This window comes from Coregonus clupeaformis, chromosome 29 (assembly GCF_020615455.1).
Source record: "Coregonus clupeaformis isolate EN_2021a chromosome 29, ASM2061545v1, whole genome shotgun sequence".
In the NCBI taxonomy this organism is placed as follows: domain Eukaryota; kingdom Metazoa; phylum Chordata; class Actinopteri; order Salmoniformes; family Salmonidae; genus Coregonus; species Coregonus clupeaformis.
In genome coordinates, this window is record NC_059220.1 from 36,998,141 (window position 1) to 37,024,878 (window position 26,738).

The 26,738-nt window shown below is 43.2% G+C and overlaps 2 protein-coding genes across 8 annotated transcripts in view; one reads left to right on the plus strand and one right to left on the minus strand.

Annotated features, from left to right (window-relative positions):
* The window catches only part of LOC121545078 (homeobox-containing protein 1), a 25,991-nt gene extending 8,538 nt beyond the window's left edge, over positions 1-17,453 (plus strand). The window contains exons 2-10 of one of the 7 annotated variants that reach the window (XM_041855447.2): positions 5,564-6,142; positions 8,137-8,222; positions 8,455-8,565; positions 13,513-13,669; positions 13,867-13,988; positions 14,067-14,162; positions 14,316-14,410; positions 15,363-15,446; positions 15,935-17,453. In XM_041855447.2, coding sequence (XP_041711381.1) covers positions 5,565-6,142; positions 8,137-8,222; positions 8,455-8,565; positions 13,513-13,669; positions 13,867-13,988; positions 14,067-14,162; positions 14,316-14,410; positions 15,363-15,446; positions 15,935-16,294 — 1,689 coding nt within the window. In that variant the 5' untranslated portion in view covers position 5,564 and the 3' untranslated portion in view covers positions 16,295-17,453. The remainder of the gene's footprint in view (positions 1-5,563; positions 6,143-8,136; positions 8,223-8,454; positions 8,566-13,512; positions 13,670-13,866; positions 13,989-14,066; positions 14,163-14,315; positions 14,411-15,362; positions 15,447-15,934) is intronic. The other 6 variants (XM_041855453.2, XM_041855448.2, XM_041855449.2 and 3 more) reach the window with 6 other exon arrangements.
* A 9,146-nt stretch (positions 17,454-26,599) lies between these two features.
* The window catches only part of LOC121545081 (kinesin-like protein KIF13B), a 70,180-nt gene continuing 70,041 nt past the window's right edge, over positions 26,600-26,738 (minus strand). The window contains exon 39 of the mRNA XM_041855458.2: positions 26,600-26,685. The gene's annotated coding sequence lies outside the window, so the exon portion shown is untranslated. The remainder of the gene's footprint in view (positions 26,686-26,738) is intronic.

Below are 26,738 nucleotides of genomic sequence, written 5' to 3' on the forward strand. Positions count from 1 at the left end.
TCGGCGCATGTGGCCAATAAGATTTGATTTGATTTGATTTGAAATACATCATTACAGTTGTTGGTTAGCTAGCGAATTTGAGCCATATAAGCGTTGACATGAAATCAGTCAAAACACCTCAAAACGAGACATGGTATCAAGAACAAGATGAAACTAGCTGAAACAAATCACTTACGATTCCCCACATGTCAGTTTCTTGTCATTGTTGGTAGCTATCTGGCCATCCAGAATCACAACAACTTCCACCCCATTGAAGAGTGCGCATCGTTTTTGTGAATTCTTCAAAGTAGTCCTTGTGCCTAGTCAGTGGTGTAATGGAGGGTATATGCCGTATACCCACTTATTTTTCAGTGGGCATTGCGTATACTCACTTGTTAATCCCCACTGATACGTATCAAAGTAGTGTAGTGGAGGTATACGTCGTATCAATTAATAAGGCTGACGGACCGATCAGAATGTTTAGCTTAAAATGTTGAACTATTATTTATTCAGCAATGTGGACACAGCAGAAGACCTACGCGCGAATGTTCCAAAAATGCAATTTGCGTGAAAAAGCAATAATAAAATGCGCACAGCACATTCGAGCGGTTTCATGGACAGAGATGGAAATATCCGTTCGAAATTTAGAAAGAGCGGAGATCTAAAGATAAAACTATCATGGTTGCTAATATGATTAGGATAATGCCGTTGGCTGCTAGACAATGATGGAAAGTGGAAAGAAAACCAATAGAACAGGAGAATGCATATGAGGAAGTCTTTATAAAATAATTGCCTCCACGTTTCTATGGTGGGATTTTGGCGATAGACTACTGTGAAGCCAGGCAAGACATGCCTCAGATATGAAGTAAAACATCCAGGTTTCACACAATTAAGGAACAGAAAAAATATAGCGACGCTAATGATAGGCCTAACCGTCTTCTGTTAGATGGAAAGGCTTTCCCAAAAACCTATTCAATTAAATGTTAATTAGCTACAAAGTAGCCAATGCCTACCTGGCAAACTCCATCTCATGCACTACAGAAACACAGCTAACCAAACAACAGTGCTTGGTGCCTGCACACTTGAATTAAAGGGTAACTACACAAAAAATCTAATTTTCTTAGATTTTTCCCAGACCTCAAAAGTGGTCTCTTGATGTGGTTTAAGCATTGTTATCGACTTAGAACATCCAATTTTGTTGTTTTTCTATTCAAGTGTGACTTTGAGAAACCTGTACATTTCTGACTCAGTTGACAGCCTCATTTATCTGTTTCAATAGTAGGCCTACTATTAGCCCACTTGCACAGTACAGCTTGGGTTGGCCTGACTGTGAAAGACCAATATGGGATTGATAATTTTAGGTTGTTCAGAGTGTCACTGTTTCTCATAGAATTCTGCAGACAGGGTGCCATCACCGGGCGGGCCGTAGATTATACCCACTTCTCCAGGCACCACTACACCACTGCATGGTTTGTTAAACTTTTAAATCAATGTTTTTTGTTTGGCACACATTTTAAAGTGAATAATCTGAGTCAAAGGGTAATTCCGTTATCATGGAATTGCTCGCATGCAAATGTTTCCTCTTGTCCTAATTTGTAGATCATTATACAGGTTACCCATTTGATTTCCCTGTGTAGGCTCTGTGTTGCAAGACTCGTTTCCCAATACAAAACCAGCAGCGCAGACACCCAAATTGACCAGTATCCACTTTTCATCAGACACCTAGTAACCCAAAAGGTTTCTAGGCAAAGGGAGTCAGGGAAAGTTTGCTGTGAAGCTGCTAGCTGGCTGCTTCCTTCTGCACCTGGGTAAATATATTACTTCCTGGCTCCTAACCTTTTTTAGGGGCCCTAAGGATTCAACTACACATGTTACAAGCTTGGAATGGTTGATTAGGCATGGAAAAATGTGTAGCTGCAGGCTAAGTTATTTTGCTCCTAAGGACGATCATTTCCTTGGCGTTGCAGTTTACAGAACAAATATTGTACAGTCGTTTCACAATTGTAATATGCTAATAGTTGCGTCCACTTGTTTAATAAGTCACTCAGACCCAAACACACTCAGTGTATGTGTGAGAGTTAATGTTTTTTCTGCTGAGTCAGATCTGACACTCAGAAACGTTAAAAGCCATGAGGCTCTCAGGGCATAGATGTGTCTTTCTCTCTCTCTTTCTATCCCTCCATCCATCCACCCAGTCCTTCCCTCCCTTCATCCCTTTTCCCCTCCAGCCTTTCTGCTGAGCAGTGATCTACTGTATAAAGAGAATTGACCAGTGCTATTTAAGTCAGCAGTATTAAACCTCTGTCCTCCCTGGGGCTTGGGCCAGGCTCAGAGCCTCTGCACCAGAGGAAGACAACAAGGTTAAGGAGGAGGAGGATTTGTGGAGAAACTTGTTTTACTGAACTAAAGGAGCAGCACGTTGACTTGTATTACAGACTGACTATATGACATGGCTTCTCTAAGTCAAGGTCCTGGGTACCTTTTTGTTCCTGCCCACACCTAGCTGGCACACCTGATTCAACTAGTCAAGCCCTTGATTAGCCTAGTTGATTATTAGTCAAATCAGGCGTGTTTGCGCTGGGCTAGAGCAAAAATGGACTAGTTTTCCCTAGACTTTAGCTTTGGGACCTAGCCTAAGCCTACAGTGCATTCGGAAAGTATTCAGACCCCTTCCCCTTTTCCACATTTTGTTACGTTACAGCCTTATTCTGAAATGGATTAAATAAATAAAAATGTCCTCATCAATCTACACACACAACTCCATAATGACAAAGTTAAAACAGGTTTATAGAACATTTTGCAAATGTATTAAAAACAGAAATACCTTATTTACAGAAGTATTCAGACCCTTTACTATGAAATTGAGCTCAGGTGCATCCTGTTTCCATTGATCATCCTTGATGTTTCTACTTAATTGGAGTACACTTGTGGTAAATTCAATTGATTGGACATGATTTGGAAAGGCACACACCTGTCTATATAAGGTCCCACAGTTGACAGTGCATGTCAGTGCAAAAACCAAGCCTTGAGGTTGAAGGAATTGTCTGTAGCGCTCCGAGACAGGATTGTGTTGAGGCACAGATCTGGGGAAGGGTACCAAAACATTTCTGCAGCATTGAAGGTCCCCAAGAACACAGTGACCTCCATCATTCTTAAATGGAAGAAGTTTGGAACCACCAAGACTCTTCCTAGAGCTGGCCGCCCGGCCAAACTGAGCAATCAGGGGAGAAGGGCCTTGGTCATGGAGGTGGCCAAGAACCTGATGGTCACTCTGAGAGAGCTCTAGAGTTCTTCTGTGGAGATGGGAGAACCTTCCAGAAGGACAACCATCTCTGCAGCACTCCACCAATCAGGCCTTTATGGTAGAGTGGCAAGACGGAAGCCACTCCTCAGTAAAAGGCACATGACAGCCCGCTTGGATTTTGCCAAAATGCACCTAAAGACTTTCAGACCATGAGAAACAAGATTCTCTGGTCTGATGAAACCAAGATTGAACTTTTTGGCCTGAATGCCAAGCGTCACGTCTGGAGGAAACCTAGGACCATCCCTACGGTGAAGCATGGTGGTGGCAGCATCATGCTGTGGGGATGTTTTTCAGCGGCAGGGACTGGGAGACTAGTCAGGATAGAGGGAAAGATGAACGGAGCAAAGTACAGAGAGATCCTTTATGAAAACCTGCTCCAGAGCGCTCAGAACCTCAGACTGGGGCGAAGGTTCACCTTCCAACAGGACAACGACCCTAAGCACACTGCCAAGACAATGCAGGAGTGGCTTTGGGACAAGTCTCAATGTCCTTGAGTGGCCCAGCTAGAGCCCGGACTTGAACCCGTTCGAACATCTATGGAGAGACCTGAAAATAGCTGTGCAGCGATGCTCCCCATCCAACCTGACAGAGCTTGAGAGGATCTGCAGAGAAGAATGGAAAAACTCCCCAAATACAAGTGTGCCAAGCTTGTAGCGTCATACCCATGAAGTCTCGAGGCTGTAATCGCTGCCAAGGGTGCTTCAACAAAGTACTGAGTAAAGTGTCTGAATACTTATGTAAATGTGATATTGAATTGTTTTATTTTTTATACATTTTTCTAAAATGTCTAAAAACCTGTTTTCGCTTTGTCATTATTGGGTATTGTGTGTATATTTGAAGTGGAGAAACAAAACAATTTAATCCATTTTAGAATAAGGCTGTAACACAATGTGGAAAAAGTCAAGGGGTCTGAATACTTTCAGAATGCACTGTAAAGTTTGAGAGGGAGATGAAGAGAGGGGGAGGTATGGCTCTTATATATTCCAGAGTTTTTTTTTTAAGGACGGTAGATTTAGAATCATATTGTGGAATGTGTGCAGCAGCCATCATGTGACCACATCAGGACATTGTAGAGGAGAATGTAGTGTGAAATGAAGATCACGAGCTGTTAATGTATCCTTCCTCTGACTCTCTGATTTAGCCACTGTCTCAAAGGAAGCGTCCCAAATGGCACCCTATTTGGTATATAGTACGCTACTTTTGACCAGGGCCCATAGGGCTTTGTGTGTGCCCTCTACTCTTTCTGACCCTGTCTGTCGCTGTCTGCTGTTTGTACTGTACTGCTCTCTTTAAGCATGCAGCGTGTGTGTCTCATTTCTGTGTGTGTATGTCCTGGCTGTGTGTGTATGTACAGTACTGTATGTAAGGTTGCCTGAGGGCTGATGTCTGTCTGTGTGATATCCTATACACTGTCCTATGACTCATCCCCGCCCTCTTCAAAGGGAAAATATGGAGGTTGGCCGCTTAGGATGGAAAATTTTCTTGGCATTTTTCCCAAGTCGCACTCCCCTCCTCCCTCCCTCCCTTTCTCCTCTCAATCTTTATTCTCTCCCTCTCTCATGCATGTGTTCTGTCAGCTCTTTCTCTCTCGCACACAGGCGGTCTGGTCTCTCTCTATTTCTATCTCTCTCACCCTCCCCCCATTCGCACCATCTATCTAAGTCTATCCATATGTCCCATCCCTTTCCACATCTCTCCCTCTCTTCTCTCTCTCTTCCTCTCTCTCTCTTCTTCCTCTCTAATGTCCTTTTCCTCATTCCCCCCCCTCTCCCTCTCTCTCTCTCTAAAAGCCCTCTAAGAGGTTGATAGAATAATCCATTTCATATCTGGGCTGCAGCTGCTGAGCCAGTCTTCTCTAAGCATGCAGCTGATGAGGAGATAAAGTGCGTGTGTGTGCGGCACAGTGTGTTTCTTCTGGAATTTCCATTTGTGTGTACTTCTTTGTAAGCTGTATGATGTGTTTGTGTGTTTCTGAGTGCATTCGTGTCTCAGCGTAATCTTTTGTAAGAGCTGCCATGGTCTCCCTCATACTAATGGGTTAGGTCAAAGACATAAGCAATGTTATGCAATTCGATTTGATCTGTACCAGTGCCCAAGGGGAAGGGGCTAGCAGTTGTTCTCTGGACAGGGTCATATACAATACAGCGACAGCCCCCCATCTCCATCCATCCCTGTATGTCTCATCTAAACTCCTCTCCCTCCTCTCTCCATCCATCCCTTCTATCCTTTCCCCTCTCTCTCACTCCATTTCAACTCCTCTCTCCTCTTCTCTCTGTCCAGGATGTCTCAGTTCACAGATGAGCCTCGCTTCACCATCGAGCAGATTGACCTGCTCCAGCGGCTGAGGAGGACGGGCATGACCAAGCCAGAGATCCTCCATGCCCTGGACACCCTGGACAGACTGGACCGCCAGCATGGACACAAGTTTGGACGCCGTCCCCAGACGCAGCTCCAGCCTGCCGATCAGGGACCGACGTCCAACAGCAATGCTAATACGATGTCTTCTTCCTCGTCCAATAACGTTGTGGCGTCCTCATCGACGTCTACGACCGCCACACAGACTGGTTACCGGGGGAATGGGAGTGGTGAGAGTGGTCTGTCGCCATCACCTAGCAACAACTATGATATGTCACCGCCCCCTCTGGCGGTTGTATCTGCCCCTGTTGCTATGGCAGCTGTGGCTCAGAACGGGTGTGGGGTTGGTGGCGGTGGCGAGATGGTTCCCATGACGAACGGAAAGCTGTCTCCACCACGGTTTCCTGTCAGTGCGGTTAGTGGTGGTGTGACGGGGAGAGGCTACGGGTTTGAGGCCAGCGAGGAGGAACTAGACGTGGACGACAAAGTGGAGGAACTCATGAGGTGAGGAGGAGTAACCTGAGTCTTATGCCGAGTCCACGTGCTAGTCGGAAATAGGAAACTCTGACATTTCCGATTAGGAAACTCTTTGCGCTCAGAGTTTCCCTCTTGAAAGTACCAGAATCAACCAATAGGAAGCTCTATGCAAATAACTTGTGTTCATTTTAACTTGGAGGTTCCGAGTTTCCTATAGCACGTGAACACAGCATTATCTGAACAGATCTAGATGGTAGTCAATAGGCACAAAATGGGAACCAAACTAACAACCTTTTGCACTACCTGAACGTGTCTAATAATTTTTGTTTTCGGTTTTGAAAATGTTTGTTTGTTCCGAGCTAGACCCCCAGGCCGAGTTTAATGAGTTAGGTGACACCTGTCTAAACACAGACACCATATCACACACACACTGACAAAGCCAATGCTTTTCACATGAAAAAAGTTGAAAATATGACTTTTATTTTCCATAACTATAATAAATACACAGACTTGAAACAGGCAGAGTTAAAATTGCTATAAACAAATATAAAAGTCAAATGGAGAGGAGGTGTAAAAGATGCAAACACTCCTCACATCATCTTTGCCTAAACTGAAACCATGTGCCTCTCCCACACCTTTAACCACCTGCCCATAATTAGCAGGCCAAATTAGTGGGAGGGCAGTCAGTTATCAATTAACCAATGCCTGTCCAAAAACACATGAACACACAATACATTATTCAATTGACTTTTTGGGTTGAAGTGGTTGGAAAGATATCAACAATAAATTGAATATGAATAATGGAATATAAGCAGGTAACGTTATCTGGTTCACTACATAATATGAATAAACATTCACAAATACAATTAGGGGATGTAGCTCAGTTGGTAGAGCATGGCGTTTGCAACGCCAGGGTTGTGGGTTCGATAAAATAATGTATGTGCTAACTGTAAGTCGCTCTGGATAAGAGCGTCTGCTAAATGACTAAAATGTAAATTTAAATGTAAAATATGGGATCTCATCCACACACACGTCCTGTCAACCATGCAGCTGCTCTTTTGTAGTGTGTGTGCCCAGTGAGCAGTGGTAAAGGCAGTATTGATTAGATGGAGTGATGAAAATGAAATGGAAGGAGAGAAAAGTAGTGGTGGATTTCTGGCAGCTCAGTGCTGACTGATTCTCCCTCACGTTCTCCATGAAGGGGAATCAATATAAATGTAAATGAGAAGGCAGTGTATCGACAGAAAGAAGAAAGACTGCACTCCGCTCTCTCTCCCTCTCCGCCTCGCTCTCTCTCCCTCTCCGTCTCGCTCTCTCCTTCTCCGTCTCACTCCCTCTCCGTCGCGCTCTCTCCTTCTCCGTCTCGCTCTCTCTCCCTCTCCGTCTCGCTCTCTCTCCCTCTCCGTCTCGCTCTCTCTCCCTCTCCGTCTCGCTCTCTCTCCGTCTCCCTCTCTCTCCCTCCGTCTCGCTCTCTCTCCTTCTCCGTCTCACTCTCTCTCCATCTCGCTCTCTCTCCCTCTCCGTCTCGCTCTCTCTCCTTCTCCGTCTCACTAGCTCTCTCCTTCTCCGTCTCGCTCTCTCTCCCTCTCTGTCTCACTAGCTCTCTCTCCCTCTCACTTTGTCTTGCTCTCTGTCTGCTTTTGTCACATTCACTCTTTCCGTCTGACAATCACATACAGCGGCACTTGGTCACACTGGCTGGGACACACACACACACACACACAGACACACACACACACATATAGACACACCCCTATTCTCCTTGCTTTTCCTCAACCCCTCATATTTCCCTTTTGATTGGCTCTTTGCTTCCTCTCCAACTCCATTGTACTTGCCGATCATATCTCCCTCTATCCATGGCTTATCCTCTTTCTCTCCATTTCTCTCGCTCTTTCCACAGACATCTCACACTTCCTCACTCGTCCCTCTTTCCATCTTCCTAGCAAAAGGAACAATGCTCTTTCTTTTCTCTCTTTCCTCCCTTACACTCACCACCTCTCTCTCTCTCTCTCTCTCTCTAGAAGGGACAGTGCCATAATCAAGGAGGAGATCAAGGTGTTCCTGGGGAACAGGCGCATCTCTCAGGCCGTGGTGGCTCAGGTCACAGGTCAGTATGCCCCCTTGTGGCTAATACAGCACACTACATATGGCACTTGACTGTGGGAGTGGAACTGTGGTCACTTTATTGTTCGTGTGGATGTAATGAGAAACCGCAAGTACTTCATCCACTGTATATATGCACTGGCAAGGTAATGAATCTCGCTCTCTCGTTGTCTGTCTGTCTTTCTATCTCACTTCCTCTCTCTCCATTTTCACTCCCTTGCTCCCCCTCTCTCCAGGTATCAGTCAGAGTCGTATCTCCCACTGGCTGCTCCAGCAGGGCTCGGACCTCAGTGAACAGAAGAAGAGGGCCTTCTACCGCTGGTATCAGTTGGAGAAGACCACCCCCGGTAATGCCCACCACCACCACCCCCATGCCCAGCCCCCCGCCCAGTCCCACCATGCCCCCCACCTCCACCTCCTCCACCCCCTGGCAGACCCCCTCCTGAGCCCCCCTGACCCCCCCACTGTCAGCCTCTACCCATCTGTCCAGTCCCTCTTCAGTTGTTCCACTCGTTCCATCCACTATTAGAGGACTCTCTCAGACCCTGCCCAAACTAGAGAGGGCAGAAGGGGTTATATGATGAGAGCTGATGTTCTATGAACTATTTGTTGACATTCTAGGGCTAGAAAATTGTGATGGCCCTTCCAAATCCACCCTACAGTGCCTTGCAAAAGTATTCATCCCCCTTGGCGTTTTTCCTATTTTGTTGCATTACAACCTGTAATTTAAATTGATTTTTATTTGGATTTCATGTAATGGACATACACACAATAGTCCAAATTGGTGAAATGAAAAAATACAACTTTATTATAAACAATTAATAACGGAAAAGTGGTGCGTGCATATGTATTCACCCCCTTCGCTATGAAGCCACTAAATAAGATCTTGTGCAACCAATTACCTTCAAAAGTCACATAATTAGTTGAATAAAGTCCACCTGTGTGCAATCTAAGTGTCACATGATCTCAGTATATATACACCTGTTCTGAAAGGCCCCAGAGTCTGCAACACAACTAAGCAAGGGGCAACACCAAGCAAGCGGCACCATGAAGACCAAGGAGCTCTCCAAACAGGTCAGGGACAAAGTTGTGGAGAAGTATTGATCAGGGTTGGGATATAAAAAGAAATATCTGAAATGTTGAACATCCCACGGAGCACCATTTAAATCCATTATTAAAAAATGGAAAGAATATGGCACCACAACAAACCTGCCAAGAGAGGGCCGCCCACCAAAAATCACAGATCAGGCAAGGAGGGCATTAATCAGAGAGGCAACAAAGAGACCAAAGATAACCCTGAAGGAGCTGCAAAGCTCCACAGCAGAGATTTGAGTATCTGTCCGTAGGACCACTTTAAGCCGTACACTCCACAGAGCTGGGCTTTACGGAAGAGTGGCCAGAAAAAAAGCCTTTGCTTAAAGAAAAAAAATAAGCAAACACGTTTGGTGTTCACCAAAAGGCATGTGGGAGACTCCCCAAACATATGGAAGAAGGTGCTCTGGTCAAATGAGACTAAAATTGAGCTTTTTGGCCATCAAGGAAAACGCTATGTCTGGCGCGAACCCAACACCTCTCATCACCCCGAGAACACCATCCCCACAGTGAAGCATGGTGGTGGCAGCATGTGGGGATGTTTTTCATCGGCAGGGACTGGGAAACTGGTCAGAATTGAAGGAATGATGGATGGCGCTAAATACAGGGAAATTCTTGAGGGAAACCTGTTTGTCTTCCAGAGATTTGAGACTAGGACGGAGGTTCACCTTCCAGCAGGACAATGACCCTAAGCATACTGCTAAAGCAACACTTGAGTGGTTTAAGGGAAAACTCTTGGGACAATGTCTTGGAATGGCCTAGTCAAAGCCCAGACCTCAATCCAATTGAGAATCTGTGGTATGACTTAAAGATTGCTGTACACCAGCGGAACCCATCCAACTTGAAGGAGCTGGAGCAGTTTTGCCTTGAAGAATGGGCAAAAATCCCAGTGGCTAGATGTGCCAAGCTTATAGAGACATACTCCAAGAGACTTGCAGCTGCAGACGGTGGCTCTACAAAGTATTGACTTTGGGGGGGTGAATAGTTATGCATGCTCAAGTTCTTTTTTTTGGTCTTATTTCTAATTTGTTTCACATTTTTGTATTTTGCATCTTCAAAGTGCTAGGCATGTTGTGTAAATCAAATGATACAAACCCCCCAACAAATCCATATTAATTCCAGGTTGTAAGGCAACAAAATAGAAAAAATGCCATGGGGGGTGAATACTTTCGCAAGCCACTGTATGTATCCCTGAACTGTTATTTTGGCCCAATATAATGCACTTTTCTAGGGGGCACTCATGCCAAATCGGAGTGTTTGTTTGTAGTCACTACATGTGACTACACTACCCACATGCCCTCTTGTGCCCCCTCATTTTCAATGGGCATACAGTGCCTTGCAAAAGTATTCAGACCCCTTGGATTTCTTCGCCTTTTATTGTGTTACAAAGTGGGATTAACATTTATTTAATTGTCAATTTATGTCAACAATCTACTCAAAGTTTTTGTTTAACATTAATAAAAAATGAGAACTACAATATAGTTGTTGCATAAGTATTCAGTCCCTTTGTTTGGACAAGCCTAAATTAATGACTTAAATGACAGAGTGAAAAGAAGAATGGAAATATACAGAATAAAAAAAGATTCCAAAACATGCATCTTGTATGCAACAAGGCACTAAAGTAATACTGCAAAAAAGCATGGCAAAGGAATACACTTTTTGGCCTAAATGCAAAGCCTTATGTTTGGGGCAAATCCAACACCACATTACTGAGTAACTCCCTCCTTATTTTCAAACATGGTGGTTGGTGGCGGCATCATGGTATGGATAAGCTTGACATCGGCAAATACTGGAGTTTTTCAGGGTAAAAAGAAACGGGATGGAGCTAAGTACAGGCAAAATCCTAGAGGAGAACCTGCTTCAGTCTGGGAGAGGTAATTCCCATTTCAGCAGGACAATAACCTACAACACAAGGTCAAATCTACACTGGAGTTGCTTACCAAGAAGACAGGGAATGTTCCTGAGTGGCCAAGTTACAGTTTTGACCGAAATCTGCTTGAAAATCTATGGCAAGACTTAAATTGCTGTCTATCCATGATCCCCAACATCTTGACAGAGCTTGAAGAATTATGAAAAGAATAATGGGCTAAAATGGCCCAATCCAGGTGTGTAAAGCTCTTTGAGAATTACCCAAGAAGACTGAGGGCTGTAATCGCTGCCAAAGGTGTTTCTAACATGTATTGACTCAGGGTGCTGAATACTTATGCAACGACTATATTTTAGTTATTTAATTTCGATCAATCTTTAAAATGTAATTGACATTAGAGTATTTTGTGTGATTGTTGACAAAAATTGCAATTTAAATCTATTTTAATCCCACTTTGTAACACAATAAAAATTTGAAGAAATCCAAAGGGTATGAATACTTTTTCAAGGCACTGTAGCTACTCTGCAGACACGCCCCATGCAGTATTGAAGCCTCTCCCCCAAAATGTTCCATTCAGTACTTGTCCCGCCCAACTCCCTGAGCTGTTACGTCACATTTCGAACCCCCCTACAACCTGTTTCTGCCCCCACAACCCCATTGTCTGTCTGACTCCATCCTGTGTCCAGATGTGTCACGTCCCATTTCCCGTGTTCCTCCCTACCCTCTGGGCACAGCAGCCAATAAGCTATCACAGCCACGATTATTAAAATACTCATTATTGGCTGGTGTATAATGAGTAGTAGTAGAACTTGTAGTTGTATCGCTAAGGTGTCGCTAAGACAATTGAGTAGAAATGTAAAGTGCTTTAAGCACTGTATAAACCTCATTAATACGTTATTATGATGACTATACCTAGGCCTTAAAGAGTACTGGTGTCTGACTGTATAACTATGGTGAAAAACGGATTTTTAATAAAAAGCAAACTTGTGAAATCACACCGGCCTCACCTCTGTCTGTGTGGAGGGGAGGGTGTAGTGACGCGCCCTGGTGGACTGTGTATGTTACAGCACCTATAGACTACCACTGTACTAGCTACATACTGCATGGCTATTCACATCCGGGCCTCCAGCTCTGCAGTACTGCAGGTTGTTCTTCTTTCTCTTTAGTCGTTAATTAATTGATTGATTTGATTGTCCCAAGAGTCCACTCGAAGGTCTGAATCAGTCCCTGGTTAAAGGGGAAGACTGAAAACCAGCAGTGGTGTGGAACTCTAGGCCCAGATTTGAAAACAGTTGATCTATGTTGAATGCATCTATCTCGATCAGGGACCAATTTCACGCAACAAAAATGTAATTTGTTATTTATTTTAGGAACTCAGTCGGGGTCTCAACTTACTGAGAATTAGAATAATAGAATACACAAGGTGCAATTTCAAAATGTGGTTGAGCATCAGCAGTCACTCAATTAGCCCATGTCAGCTAAATGCTTTTAGATTGGTAAGTTAGTCTAGCGGCCAGCTATCTAAACTTGTAGTAAGCATGGTCAAATTACAGACCGGGGTGGGGCCCATTGATCATCAGTTATCATATTAAAAACTGCAAACATTTGCCTCCACCCTATGGCAAAATGTGTAGAATTGCAGGAAATTAGCTGTAAAACTGCTCATTGTTCTGTTTTTTTTGTGGCCCCCCCATCAAAGTTGCCCATCCCTGATCTAGACAGCATATTTCAACATTACGTTAGTTACAATCAAAGGCATGTATAAATGTGAGTCATATAGAATAGAGTCAGAAAAATACGTAGGTTCTAGTCCCAGGAAGCACAAGTAGCATTCAGGATGTTTGTCTTTTTAAAACATGCTAAGCAGGAACATCCATTGACTGTTATGAGTTTCAACATCTTTATATAGACACAGTCCCAATCCACCTCTCCCTACATCTCTACATTTATAATCAGAATGCTGTGTGTGTGTTACAATTATAGGCTGTATATAAGGGTTACAGCCATCCATCAGCATTCATTGTTCATTAGGTTAGTGCTCTGTTGCTGTGGATCTATGCCAAAAACACTACCGCTCTTTGTATAAATGAGTCCATATTTCCATACACGCACACCACATAGTCGCAATATAACACTCTCAATTCTTCTATAAAATAAGGTGCTGAATCCTTTATAAATGCACTCAATCAACAACTAAAGGACAGCACTCTCCAAATAGTAGATCTCTGATGTTCACTCGATACAACCTTTGTTACATGAGGGTTACATCATGGTTGTGTCTCCATGGTTACATCATGGTTGTGTCTCCATGGTGACATCACGGTTGTGTCTACAGGTGCCACTCTGACGATGCGGCCCGCCCCCATGTCTCTGGAGGATGTGGTTGAGTGGCGGCAGACTCTGCCCCCTATAAGCTCCACCCCCGGGAGCTTCCGTCTGCGCCGAGGCAGTCGCTTCACCTGGAGGAAAGAATGTCTGGCTGTGATGGAGAGGTGAGGAGGAGGAGGAGAGAGAGAAAGAGTAGTGATGGGGAGAGAGTTGAGGAGGAGGGAGGGAGGCAGATTTGGTGAGTTATTGTTGTAATCTAGATAAAGGCTGAGAGATTGGGGAAAGCAGCAAACTTGCCATTACACTTGGAGGAAAGTGAATGTTGCGTAATAAATTATGTTGTGGTTGTGTTATTTTCCAGTTACTTCAATGACAACCAGTACCCTGATGAAGCTAAAAGAGAGGAGATCGCTAACGCCTGCAACGCTGTCATCCAGAAACCAGGTGAGAACCAGCAGGAGGAAACATGGAGAAACGAAAGAGGTACATACTTATATTGAATATTAATTATGGAGTAAGAACACATTTAACACTGAGTATGCTCTGTGTCTGTGTGTGCAGGGAAGAAGCTGTCTGATCTGGAGAAAGTCACGTCTCTGAAGGTCTACAACTGGTTCGCCAACCGCCGCAAGGAGATCAAGAGACGCGCCAACATAGGTAACGTTTACGCCCCCTCTGGGGGTGTCGAGTGAGTGTGTATGAGAGAGTGAGTGCGAGAGAGAGTTGAGTGTATGCGAGAGAAAGAGTCTGTATGCGAGTGTGTGTGCATAGAGCTCAGATATGTTATGGAGAAGTTTTTTTTTTCCGAAGAAGCAGCAATCCTGGAGAGCCATGGGATCGACGTCCAGAGTCCTGGAGGACACTCCAACAGCGATGACATTGACGGGAATGACTTCCCTGACCAGGTAACCACCCCTAAGAAGGTGGAATGGGCCAGTCCTTTGCAAATTGTGTTGTATCTGGCAGCCAAGACATCCTACCTTTTTATAGGGGTGCTCTATGATACACATGAGAGAGATCATCCCTGAGAATGTGATATGGTTTAGGGCTCTATTTAATCAGATAGCCGACATAAAATAAAAAATAAGAACTCCTTTAGCCGACATCCACAGAGGTTGTTTTTGTGGTGTCGGAGGTGGAACTGAGTTAGAGCTGTCATATCCACTAGCGGCTCCTGGCATTATACCTAAAGCGGACATTGTCATTGGCTGCACGGAGTCGCATTAAGAGAAATCCCAGTTGGAAACACTATGATGTGAGATGTAATCTACACCGAGATTAGGCTGATAGAAATCCTCGTTATTTTGTTGAATGATTTTCAATTTGAGCGTCATTATTTCTATATAGGCTAGACTTTGTCGTTCTGAACTTCTAACGTGAGTGGCTTCATGACAATGATCAAGAGCAGCTGCGCACCGATTTGCCAGTTCCAAAGCAGTTACACCTCTGACATCGCCAAAACATCAGCTATTTAAAAACAAAATATATTTAACCTTTACGTTAACTAGGCAAGTCAGTTAAGAACAAATTCTTATTTACAATGATGGCCTACACCGGCCAAACCCGGACGACGCTGGGCCAATTGTGCGCTGCCCTATGGGACTCCCAATCACGGCCGGTTGTGATACAGCCTGGAATCGAACCAGGGGGTCTGTAGTGACACCTCAAGCACTGAGATGCAGTGCCTTAGACCGCTGCGCCACTCGGGAGCCCAATGTGGGTGTCAGCTATCACTGGTTAATGCTTGATCTGATTGAATCTAGGCCCTAGTCTCTCCCAGTTTCTTTGTATCTTGTAGTCAAGACCATTCTGCCTTCATAGGGGTGGTTTGACACATTGCATCTTGTTTTCCTACAGGGCTGTGAAGTCCCTCTGTTTGAGAAGAGAGCGGTTACCAGACCCTTCAGTCTCAGCCGACTAGACCTGTCCTCTCCCACACAGGTATGTATACTGCTATGAGAAGTCGTACTGCATTCTATTGTATTATGGGTTACATATCCATACTGTACTCCATATTTGGTACAGAACCTTTTCTCTATACCAAATCTGTGAGATGGGTAGCTAACCAGGAAGTGGGGGGAAAGAAATCCTTATAATGTGCATGCATTTGTCCATGATAACCAGTTGACTTCCGTAACCGAACAAGGGTGCATCTCAATAGTCTAAAGCGGATTCTCGATCTGAAAACACAGGATAGTGGAAAGCAACATCGTAGACTTTGCTTTACCTATCCATTTCTTTCAGGTCAGTGTGTAGGTCAGGGGTCTCAAACTCGGGGGTGGGCCAAATATGGTACGTGAACAGATTTAATGCAGCCCGTGGTTTTGCTTAGTAAATGAGCCCTGCAGTTGTCTCAGAGTTGAAGACCACAGCTTTAGACTATTACGTGTAAACATGACCCCTGACTCCTCCCCCTCTTGCGGTTGCAGGTGCCCACCCTGCTGCCCAGCTGGCTGGCGGCTTGGCCCGGCTCGGGTAGGGGGGGCTTAGCCGCCCAGAGGGCTAGCTCTCTGATTGGCCGCTCCTTGCTCTCTGGGGTGGGTCTTGCTCAGGGGGCAGGGATGGAAGGTTCCAGACTGACGGGTGTGTCCTGGTCTCCCCCCTCCCTCCAGGATGACGACTCCACCAATCACAGCAATGCCCTGGAGCACCAGGATCCCATCGCCCTCGCCGTGGAGATGGCGGCCGTCAATCACAGCATCCTCGCCCTGGCAACACAGGCAGGGGGAGGATTGGCCCTGGGTGGGACAGAAAGTGACATCAAAACAGAGGTGCTGGACAACGACTAGGGGGGGTTTGGGAGGAGAGGGAAAGGTGTCTAATTCTGCGTTCATAATCAAGTGGGAAGGTTGTAATTACCAGTTGTGAAGTCGTAAAAACGTGTTGGATACATTCACGTGCTTTGAACTCGTTGAGAAACGCTGATTGCCTAATGGTAAACAGGCTGCGTCAACCATAAACTATACGTACAACTATAATGCTTGTCAACAAATTATAGTGTTCAAAAAACATATTAATAGATAGCTTTTTAAAGTTATGTTTTGTTGTTGCATTTAACTGCCGAAAATGCTGTTATCAAAGTCATTCCCTTAGTAGGTGACGTCAGAGTTCAGCGTGTGGGAGAAGTCGGAGCTCAGGAATGATAGACGAGTTTCCCACTAGCAACTACCACTCAGTCGTATGTGGTAAATACCACCTTCCCACTTGGTTATGAACGCAGTATGTGTTTGTGTGTGCGTGAGCATGCGTGCGAGAATACAAGAGGGAGTGGCTATCGTAGATTAGGAAAACATTTGTTGGGAGCAAGTAGAGCTTGTTGGAATGTTACACTGTAAACGATGACCAAAAGTAATGCATATGCTTAGAGACTGTCAAAGCTAAAGTAACAGGCATCCCCTTACCTCTACCTCCCTATTTCCTAGCCCCTAGTAACCCCTTTAGACTGTTCTAGGGGTATTGTGTTGGGAGGCCTGGCCCTAAAGTTGTGTGTCTATGAAACAGTCATACAGTGTATGTGAGGTATATTATACTCTTGTCTGTGTGAGTCTAAAGAATCAGAATAGGTTATTATGGAACCCTGCACACCTCCCTCTGCATTCTGATTTTGGCACCTTCTCCCCAACGTGCACCATACGCTATTTGATTCTCTTACTCCCTTGACTCCACTCTCACTCCATCTTTCTTTTCCACCTCACCCAGACATATTCCTTCCTAACTCTCTCGCATGATCTATTACACTGTCTGTTCACCCCTCCCTTCTCACTCTCATCTGTCTGTCCCTTTTTACTTGTCTCCACCTCCAACTTCGCAGTATAAGGGAGAGAGAGAGGGAGTGGTGAGGGTTTTCAACAGGCCTCTGTAGAAGCCTATATAATCCCTCAAATGTATAAATATGTCCCCTTGTTGTAGCACTACCTAAACTGGATAGGTTTAAAGCAAGTGAAATCAGACATTCATTATATTATTGCTTACGAATTAGAGAGAGAGAGAGAGTAGATTGGATGGGGAGAGGAGGGATAATCATGCTAGCTAGTGAAAGGGGCCTTATGTGGTTGTTATGGGGTAACTATAAGCATATTGAAGCTGTACCCAAATCATTTGTTTGTAGCTTTTAACCTTCATTTAAGGCAACATACTGAGGTGTTATAATCATGTTTTTCAGTTGGGAAGAAATGAGTTACTATTTTAAGATTGCCAATCAAGGGTGCATTGAAAATGTCCCTATCACAGGAGGCTGCTGAGGGGAGGAAGGCTCATAATAATGGCTGGAATGGAGTGAATGGAAAGGTATCAAACACATGGAAACCATGGAAACCATGTGTTTGATACCATTCATTCCGTTCCAGCTATTACTTTGAGCCCATCCTCTCCAATTAAGGTGCCACCGGCTGCCTGTCGTCCCTACTATTCTTAGTACCGGAAGTAATGCAAACACTTCTTTTTCTATCCTTAATATATCATGCTTTATATGCCATGACGTCTTCTAAACACAAGCTGTAATCCAAGATACTTGCTTTTAGATTTATTTTTAAAAGAGAAAATACAGTCACTTTATGGGTGTAGCTACCATGGGGCTTGAGTTTCCTGCCCTCGTAGCTTATTGGTCATCCTGAGTGATTGACAGACCAGGCAAGCAATAGGAGGAAGAGAGACTGATCTGCTGGCTGACACAGGTTCAAAGGTAAGAGGTCAAGGGTTAGGGGTTGTTTGGTGTTTCCACAAACACCTTCCCCCCCACCTCCTCTTCCCTATAAGCTATTTTCCCTCAACTCCCAGGTCGCTGCTTTTAATGTGAAATAAGTTATGTAGATGAATAACCTTGTTTTTCTAACCTTAAAGGGGTAGTTCACCTTCGAATTCAAGTTGACCAGACTCAAAAGTGGTTTCCTTGTGTAGGTTACTGTATTATGATGAAATCAGCAGACCTCAATCCCAAACTACTGGAAACTGTCTCCTTGCCAGATCTACACAACAGTCATGGTGGGATATGGTCCCAGCTTATCGTTAGACCACTTCTGAGCAGGGCTTGGAACCGGTTCAGGGAACAAACGAAAACAACAAACATTTTCAAGGAACAGAATCCGAACCGGTAACGAAAGTGATCTATACTGTTCCGGAACAGAACTGTTATTTTAAAACCATGGGAACCGGCTAATAACGTTATTTTACGTTCAGTTTTTTCTTCTCCTGTCCACAAAAAATGCAACAAACCGCCTATGCAAAGCCCTCTCTGTCATCTAGAATCTTATTCCAGTGTCTGCCTCCCTGCCAGCTGAAAATCTTTGCCGTTGTGCGTGTGTAGGCTACCTGCCCCTCCCCCTCCGAAGTATTGTCTACTGTAGCCTACTGACGTCACAAGCGTGATTCAGAAATTATGGAGAGAGATTTTTAATTAAGAGAAGAATGGATTAACCTTTTCAATGCTAGTTTTGGATACTATAGTTATCACGTTTCACATTGGATTTATTAACTACAAAAAGGTAAGATGTGTTTTTATTTTAATTCTGGTGCCGCTCTGCACACACAAGCTTGTTAGCTAGCTCTGGTCCAACATTAAGCCAACTCTCTGAAGTTCAAAGACATTAAAAGTTCCTTCATAGGAGCCGCTCCTTCGCAGGTATAATACTGTGGGCCTAATTCAGATAATGCATGTCATAACAAGATGCCCAGCGGTTTAAGCCAAGCCTCCTCTTCCACCCTCTCTCCCCACTTGATTTCAGAGGTTTAAAAAAACAAAAACAGAAAGGAACAACATAAACCGTTACTTAGTTCAAACCGGTTCAGAACTTTATTTTGCATGTCAGAACGGAATTTAAATAAATTATGGTTCTGTTCAGAATGAAACTAATGATTTCGGCTCCAACCCCTGCTTCTGAGGTATTGAGATATTTGGCAAACAGTCTCTCGTGACATACTGTTAGCTGACCAAGTTGCAGAGATTAGACTCAAGTTTATGTTTGGGTGAACTGTCCCTTTAAGTAGTCCAATATGTATTAAATGACAGCCAAGCTGACCTGATGACGGTTTCTGCTGCTTCAGAGCTTGTGAATCTCTGAGGTTCCGCTAGCCACTAACCTAGTGCTTTGTTCTGTATCAAACATGTATCTTACAAGATTTAAAAAATACTATTCTAAAGACAGAGGCAGAAAAAACAATATTTGTATTTTCAGTTTGTTACTTACATTTTTCCATGTGTAAAATTCTGCCAAGCAGAAATGTATAGTATGAGATTAATCATTTGATTCATGAAATGCTTTGTTTTTAAAAATAATGTTCCTGTTTTTTGTTTTTCCATTTTGATATGCATAGTGGGCCCGATTCAGACTTAGGAAATGTATGCCTTTCCTACGCACTTCTCAGTAGTTGGTATTCAGACTGGTGTGTAAAGGGCTTACAAGCATGTTAGTCTCATTTTCAGCACCAATTGGTAGATTTAAAAATACTCTGATCTTGTATATTATTTAGGGTTAGGAAAGTATTTGAATAAAACAGGTTTGGAAAGCCTTTAAGCATGAAATAGATTGGTGAATCAAAAATACAATGGTTTGATACATCCTGAAAGTTGCCATATTCAATTGTTCAACCCATGAAATATTGGAAAGTGAGAAAAGTGTAGAATAGGGGGAATAAAGTTCAATTTATGCGTGCATAACTCGGGTCTGAGTTCGGCCCCAATCTACCGTGATTTTCATTGACCTATTGTACTCAGTCACTCAAAGGCAAAACTTATCCTTCAGGTTTCTGAGCTCTTTACTAGTCTCTCAAGACTTAATTTGAGACTGTTTAACAATTGCTAACGCCATATCGAGTAGCTCGCTAGCTAGCTAGCACACACAAGATTTTGGTTCTGCATCTTTGGCATCACCCAGAATTTGATGAATCTGTCAAATCTACAAATTAAATTGGTACTGTATACAAAACCAGGTGAAAAGGTTGTCTTTGCTAAAGACTGCTCCTCAATAATGACCATTAACCTCTGTGGGAGGGGCTTTGCCTTTGAAATTGCGAGGGAACAGCTATCGCCAGTCCTCGTTCATACATACAATGTGAATACATGAAATAACAAATATTCTAGAAGATGAAATGAATATACAATTATTGAAATTACTGTTGTATCAGATTGAAATAGTTAAACGAGTTCTGTTGTCTCCTATTTCAGAATTTAGTGCCTTTTTTGGACAGTAGACTGTTCTGTAATTAATATGTAGAAATCTATATATGCCTTTGTTAAATTGTTGCATTTGTTCAAAAAACATTTTGTTAACTTGTTTATTTTAGTATTGTACCTACTAAAGAATAAAGGTCAATGAACAATGGGTCTGTGTGTTGTGAGCAACTGAAATCTCTCTCAAAATGTGTATCAATCGGCCCAAATCTGCACGAGCTGCACAAACCCGAACTGCAATTGACATCAATGCATGACTTCAAGACCTACATGTGCATTACTCAAATTAGCATTCTGCACTTAATAATGGAAGATTACGCAGTCTCATAAAAATTTAAAAAATGCAGACGATAAAAATCTGTAACTCATTTCATTTTTTTATTCTTTCCTTTACAGGGAGATTATTGTCCAGACAATAAGAACATTATAAATGCATTATAATACATGATTATTCTTTGGATTTCAGCAGAGAATTACATGGAACAATTAAATTAATCAAAATCCAAACTTGTGCTCAGATTTAAGTCTTTATATATACACGTACATACATAGTCATGCCTACACACATTCGCTCTCACAAATATACTCTGAACTAATACACTTCACAACAACCGGCAGAACAGAATCAGATAGGCAAATCACTGATGTCGATTATTAATAATAATGATAATATTGATGACTCCAGGACGAGGCACAAACCAGAGCTGGTCTCAGGTCAGTCATTGTGTGTCTAAAATGGCACCCTTTTTTCTATGCACTACAGGAATAGAATACCATTGTGTGCCATTTCAGAAGCAACCATTGTAGAAGAGTTGTACAAACAGTCTGAAGATCCGGCCCAATTCCATTTCTGTCCCCTTGCCCCTTCCTCCTACCGCTTTAGTGTTGAACACCTGAGAGATGGGAGCTCAGGACAGAAATGGAACGTGGCCGGTGAAAGTTGGAGGTAAAGAGGCTCAACTCTAATTGATGTCTGTGTTGGGGAAAAACAGACAAGTTCCCCATTAGAATCCTCTACTGACATGAGCTTCCATTGGCACATAAGCCAGTGGCAGTGTGTCTGATGTGGTCCACTGCTGGCTATGGACAAGCCACGTGTAGTGTGAAGAAAGTCTAGTAGTACCCAGGTTTCTCCATGGCTGGAGTTTGAGGGTTTCTAGTTACGCAGTCTCGCATTGGTAGTCTGGAGAAAGCCGAAGATGGAGGTTTTTAGTTGTGGTCCTCTGTAGCTCAGCTGGTAGAGCACGGCGCTTGTAACGCCAAGGTAGTGGGTTCGATCCCCGGGACCACCCATACACAAAAAAAATGTATGCACGCATGACTGTAAGTCGCTTTGGATAAAAGCGTCTGCTAAATGGCATATTATTATTATTATTATTATAGTTATTAAACCCAGAGAGGGACAGACTGACGTGAAGACTAACTTGTAGACTGAAGGCCACGTAAAGGCAGGTGTCATATTGCTCTGAGCTCTGGACCTGTGTTGCCATAGATAGAGATATACAGGAAATGCATATATTAGAAAGGAAGATAAACAAATATACTCTTGAAACCCCCCCGTCCCATAAGTTTGTTGCATCTGTGTCCTTGGGCCTTGATTATTCTTTAAAACACAGAGCATGCCTTCTGTGGAATGATACGGTAACAGAATGGATATATCCTTAATGAAGTATAGACAGTCTAACGGTCAAACTCAATAGAATACACGTGGTTCTGAGCATGTACAGTCACAACTATATATGGTCATATGAGCAAGTCCATGATGATGAAATGAAGGACATGCCGCGTTCACGTGCTAGTCTGAACTAGGAAACCACATCACGTTAAAGAGCTAACAGTTGGAAATACAAACCGGTCAAATCTAGTGAATAATTAAGTGTTTGAATCAGAGCTACTTGTGTGTCTGACTTCATGATGAGTGTGAGAGAAAGAAAGAGCGAGGCACTGAAATAAAGAACTAGATAAGCCTGAAGAGATCTCAAACACTTTTCGGTCTCTGTGCAAAGAAGCGTGGACACGACGAAACCGAGGCCAAATCCATCCGATACACTATGGCTGCGTTTACACAGGCAGCCCAATTCTGATCTTTTTTCTTTTCAGAGCTGATCTGATTGGTCAAAAGACCAATTAGTGAAAGAAAGATCAGAATTGGACTACCTGTCTAAACGCAACCTACCTGCTCTCACAATCTTCATTTAATACACATGTACGACACACGCACACACCCTCAGAAACTCAGTTCCATTCCATCTACTAGCACAATGATGATCACTCGGTTAAAGGCTCGACACCAACTCAACCATGACGAACAACTTTTAAAAACACGCCCTAGCTCCGCTAACAGCAACGTAAAGGGTCTGAGCGACTTGGGAAAAGTACTTAAAAGGCAACCATGACCAATAATAAACACTTGCTCATCCCATCTACTAGACTATATCTCCCAACTGGCCAGTCATCAGCCCATTGACAACTTCTTACTCTGTCCCATATCAAGTGGTGTATAAGGCCAAAGATCAAGACTATAATCAAGATTAACTCCCGACAAGGACTATAATACCAATGATTGGATCAATTTACAGTTATATTACAGTTGCTATAGCAGCATCATTCCTCATAGAATTACTTGTGCAATCAACAACTTTTTTCAGTACAATTTAAAAGCTTAAGACTTTTTCACGATAAAGGTATATGTCAACCATTACTATACTATATATATATATATTTAAGAAAGGCCTACATTTGCTATATATATATATATATATATACACACACTACCGTTCAAAAGTTTGGGGCCACTTACAAATTTCCTTGTTTTTCGAAAGAAAAGCAATTGTTTTGTCCATTAATATAACATCAAATTGATCAGAAATACAGTGTAGACATTGTTAATGTTGTAAATGGCTATTGTAGCTGGAAACGGCAGATTTTGAATGGAATATCTACATAGGCGTACAGAGGCCCATTATCAGCAACCATCAGTCTTGTGTTCCAATGGCATGTTGTGTTTGCTAATCCAAGTTCATCATTTTAAAAGGATAATTGATCATTAGAAAACCCTTTTGCAATTATGTTAGCACAGCTGAAAACTGTTGTGCTGATTAAAGAAGCAATAAAACTGGCCTTCTTGAGACTAGTTGAGTATCTGGAGCATCAGCAATTGTGGGTTCGATTACAGCCTAAAAATGGCCAGAAACAAATAACTTTCTTCTGAAACTCGTCAGTCTATTCTTCTTCTGAGAAATGAAGGCTATTCCATGCGAGAAATTGCCAAGAAACTGAAGATCTCGTACAACGCTGTGTACTACTCCCTTCACAGAACAGCGCTCTAACCAGAATAGAAAGAGGAGTGGGAGGCCCCGGTGCACAACTGAGCAAGAGTGTCTAGTTTGAGAAACAGGTGCCTCTCACAGGTCCTCAACTATATATATATATATATATATATATAGCAAATGTAGGCCTTTCTTAAATCATATAAAATACTCAAAATAAATGGCATAGCGTTGGGGTGAAGGGGCATATCTTTCAGATCCTTCATATATGTTGTGACTTCGCTCCATGCTTGCTGAATGGACTAGTGTTAAAGGTATAGTCATTACAAAATTACATTGGTTTCCTCACCCTGTAAGCAGTCTATGGACAAGGTATGACAGCAATCCATGCTTTGGTTTAGTTTCCCTGGCACTGTTTCCATATGCTAACATTTTAGCATTTGTGGCACTAATCCCATTCAAGTCATGGGACCGATAAGAGCATTGGTTGTGCATCATGTACAAAACATTTATAAGTGACTGAGCTTCACAATCAATTGTAGATACTGGACATGTAGATGATTTGGACGTGCGAAAAATGATAATATCGGTCCCATGACTTGAATGGGATTAAAGCATGGATTGCTGTCATGCCTTGTCCATAGACTGCTTACAGGGTAAGGAAACCAATGTGTAATTTGGGTGAACTATCCTTTTAAAACACATTGAGTCTTGTTAGAGCTTGTGACTCAGCTCACTAGGTAAGAGCGCACAGTTTATTTTAATGAAATGAAATTCACTTCTGTCTAAAAATGGAACGTCTAATAAAAATGATATTTACTACAGAGGAACTTCAGGGATCAATTAAACGTATACATTTAAATTCCAGTGTCCCTCATTACACATCCTTCAACTCTCAACCTGGAATTTGCATTCAAACAAAATTGCTCCTAAAACTTTGTCTGAAACTATATAAAAAAAATATGCTTCCACATCCTTGATTTCCTTCATCTCCCAATGTCATTAGGTCAGTATGTACATTTAAGACCCTATTACAGATCTGTATCTTCAAACACATTAAGAGCACCCGTCTAAAAATAACAGGTGAACGCATGCATAGAAGAGATCTTTTTTTCCAAACACAAATCAAAGACCAGCTTCCATCCAACTTCCGCTCCACATGTTACATGATGTTCCACAATGTTAACACAAAACCAGCAGTCCAACATACATATATGCCACTGCTACTTCCTCAAACAGTTCTAGAACCATAGACACCAATGTTGCTAACACAGATCACTAGTCACCACCAAACTAGGGATAAACCTCTACTGGGCAAAATCTCCCTATGAGCAAGACGCTGAAAATAGATTGAAAAACATATCTTTTTTTTGTTGAAAATACATATTTTTTAACCAATTTTGCTCATAGTGGAACCATCTTTCAACGGACTTCTCAACGTACAATTTAAAACCAACGGCGATGACTGTTGCACAAACCACGTCATCATAACAACGATGCTTCACCTTTCAGATCAGCCGAAAACACACACAGATCAATTTTCGTCCACTGTACAACATTACCATGGTTAAATTTGGCCGTTAAGGGCCAAACTTCTAAAACACACGCACACATCTTCAAGTCCATGTCCACTCTGCAGTCCCTGAGATCACCTCACACTTACACAAGGCATTCTCATCAAATCTCAACAGAGGACGAAATGTGCATTGAATAAAACCACTAAGAAATATGTTACAACGAAAAATAAACTAATGAAGGCACATTCTGGAAGAATTGATCATTTCAGATAAATGACTCCACATGTGGAAACAGATATAAGAAGGGGGGGTCCAGTCCAAGTCCGTTGGAATAAAGCCTCATTCGTTCAGAAGGATTCTCGAGGTGACCAGAGTTTGATGACATCAGAAAAAGTAGTCATCACTATGGATCCTGAACCTTGGCCCCGAGAAGAAACGGTCTCCATTGGTCGCTCTGTGCGTCACTTCATACAGACAGCAGCACTCTGTATAGTCACACTTCAAGTGCTGTGCCCAATCCATGCCACAGGGGGTGCCACAAGTGCTGCGTCCAGATAGGGAGGCAGCGCACCAGGAGCAGGGGCTTGTTGAGTAAAAGTTTTCCCTATTGAAATTAATTCAGACAGATCCCTATGGGTGTTTCCCTGTAGTGGGACAGCGGCATGGCCAGTCAAGCCAACACAGGATCAGCCTGTATAAATCAATCAAATGTATTTCTAAAGCCCTTTTTACATCAGTAGATGTCACAAAGTGCTTTACAGAAACCCAGCCTAGCATCGCTTGGCCAGGAGAGGGCACAGTACTGAAGTAGTGTTGCCAAGCTGTGGGTGGATGGTGGGAAGGGGATAGGGACTGTTTCTACATTAGATGCAGTAGTATTGCATAGATAGAGGAGTCTGAGTGAGACTGAGGCTTAGAAACAGGATAAAAAGGGTGTGTGGGTTTTCTAGTTGATCCAAGCCAGGAGACAAAGTGGTGTGTGGAATTATGCTCTCCCACCCAGGCCTGTTTCTCTCCAGTTCAACTGCTCCAGGACTTGCGGTTCTCCGCTCTCCTGTTAGTGGACTCTCCCCGTAGAACGGGTTGGCAGAACTCGCCGCTGCGCCGATTCTCCGGGTTCCGTTTGGTGGAACGCTCCCGTCGGAACACTCGGTCGGGACGCACGAGGACGCCGTAACCAGGGTTACAGCGGAAGTAGTAGCGCCCGCCTACGGAGCCGTCATTCTTACCTGGAGAGAGGGGAAGGAGGGAGGGAGGGAGAGAGGGGAGGGAGGGAGGGAGA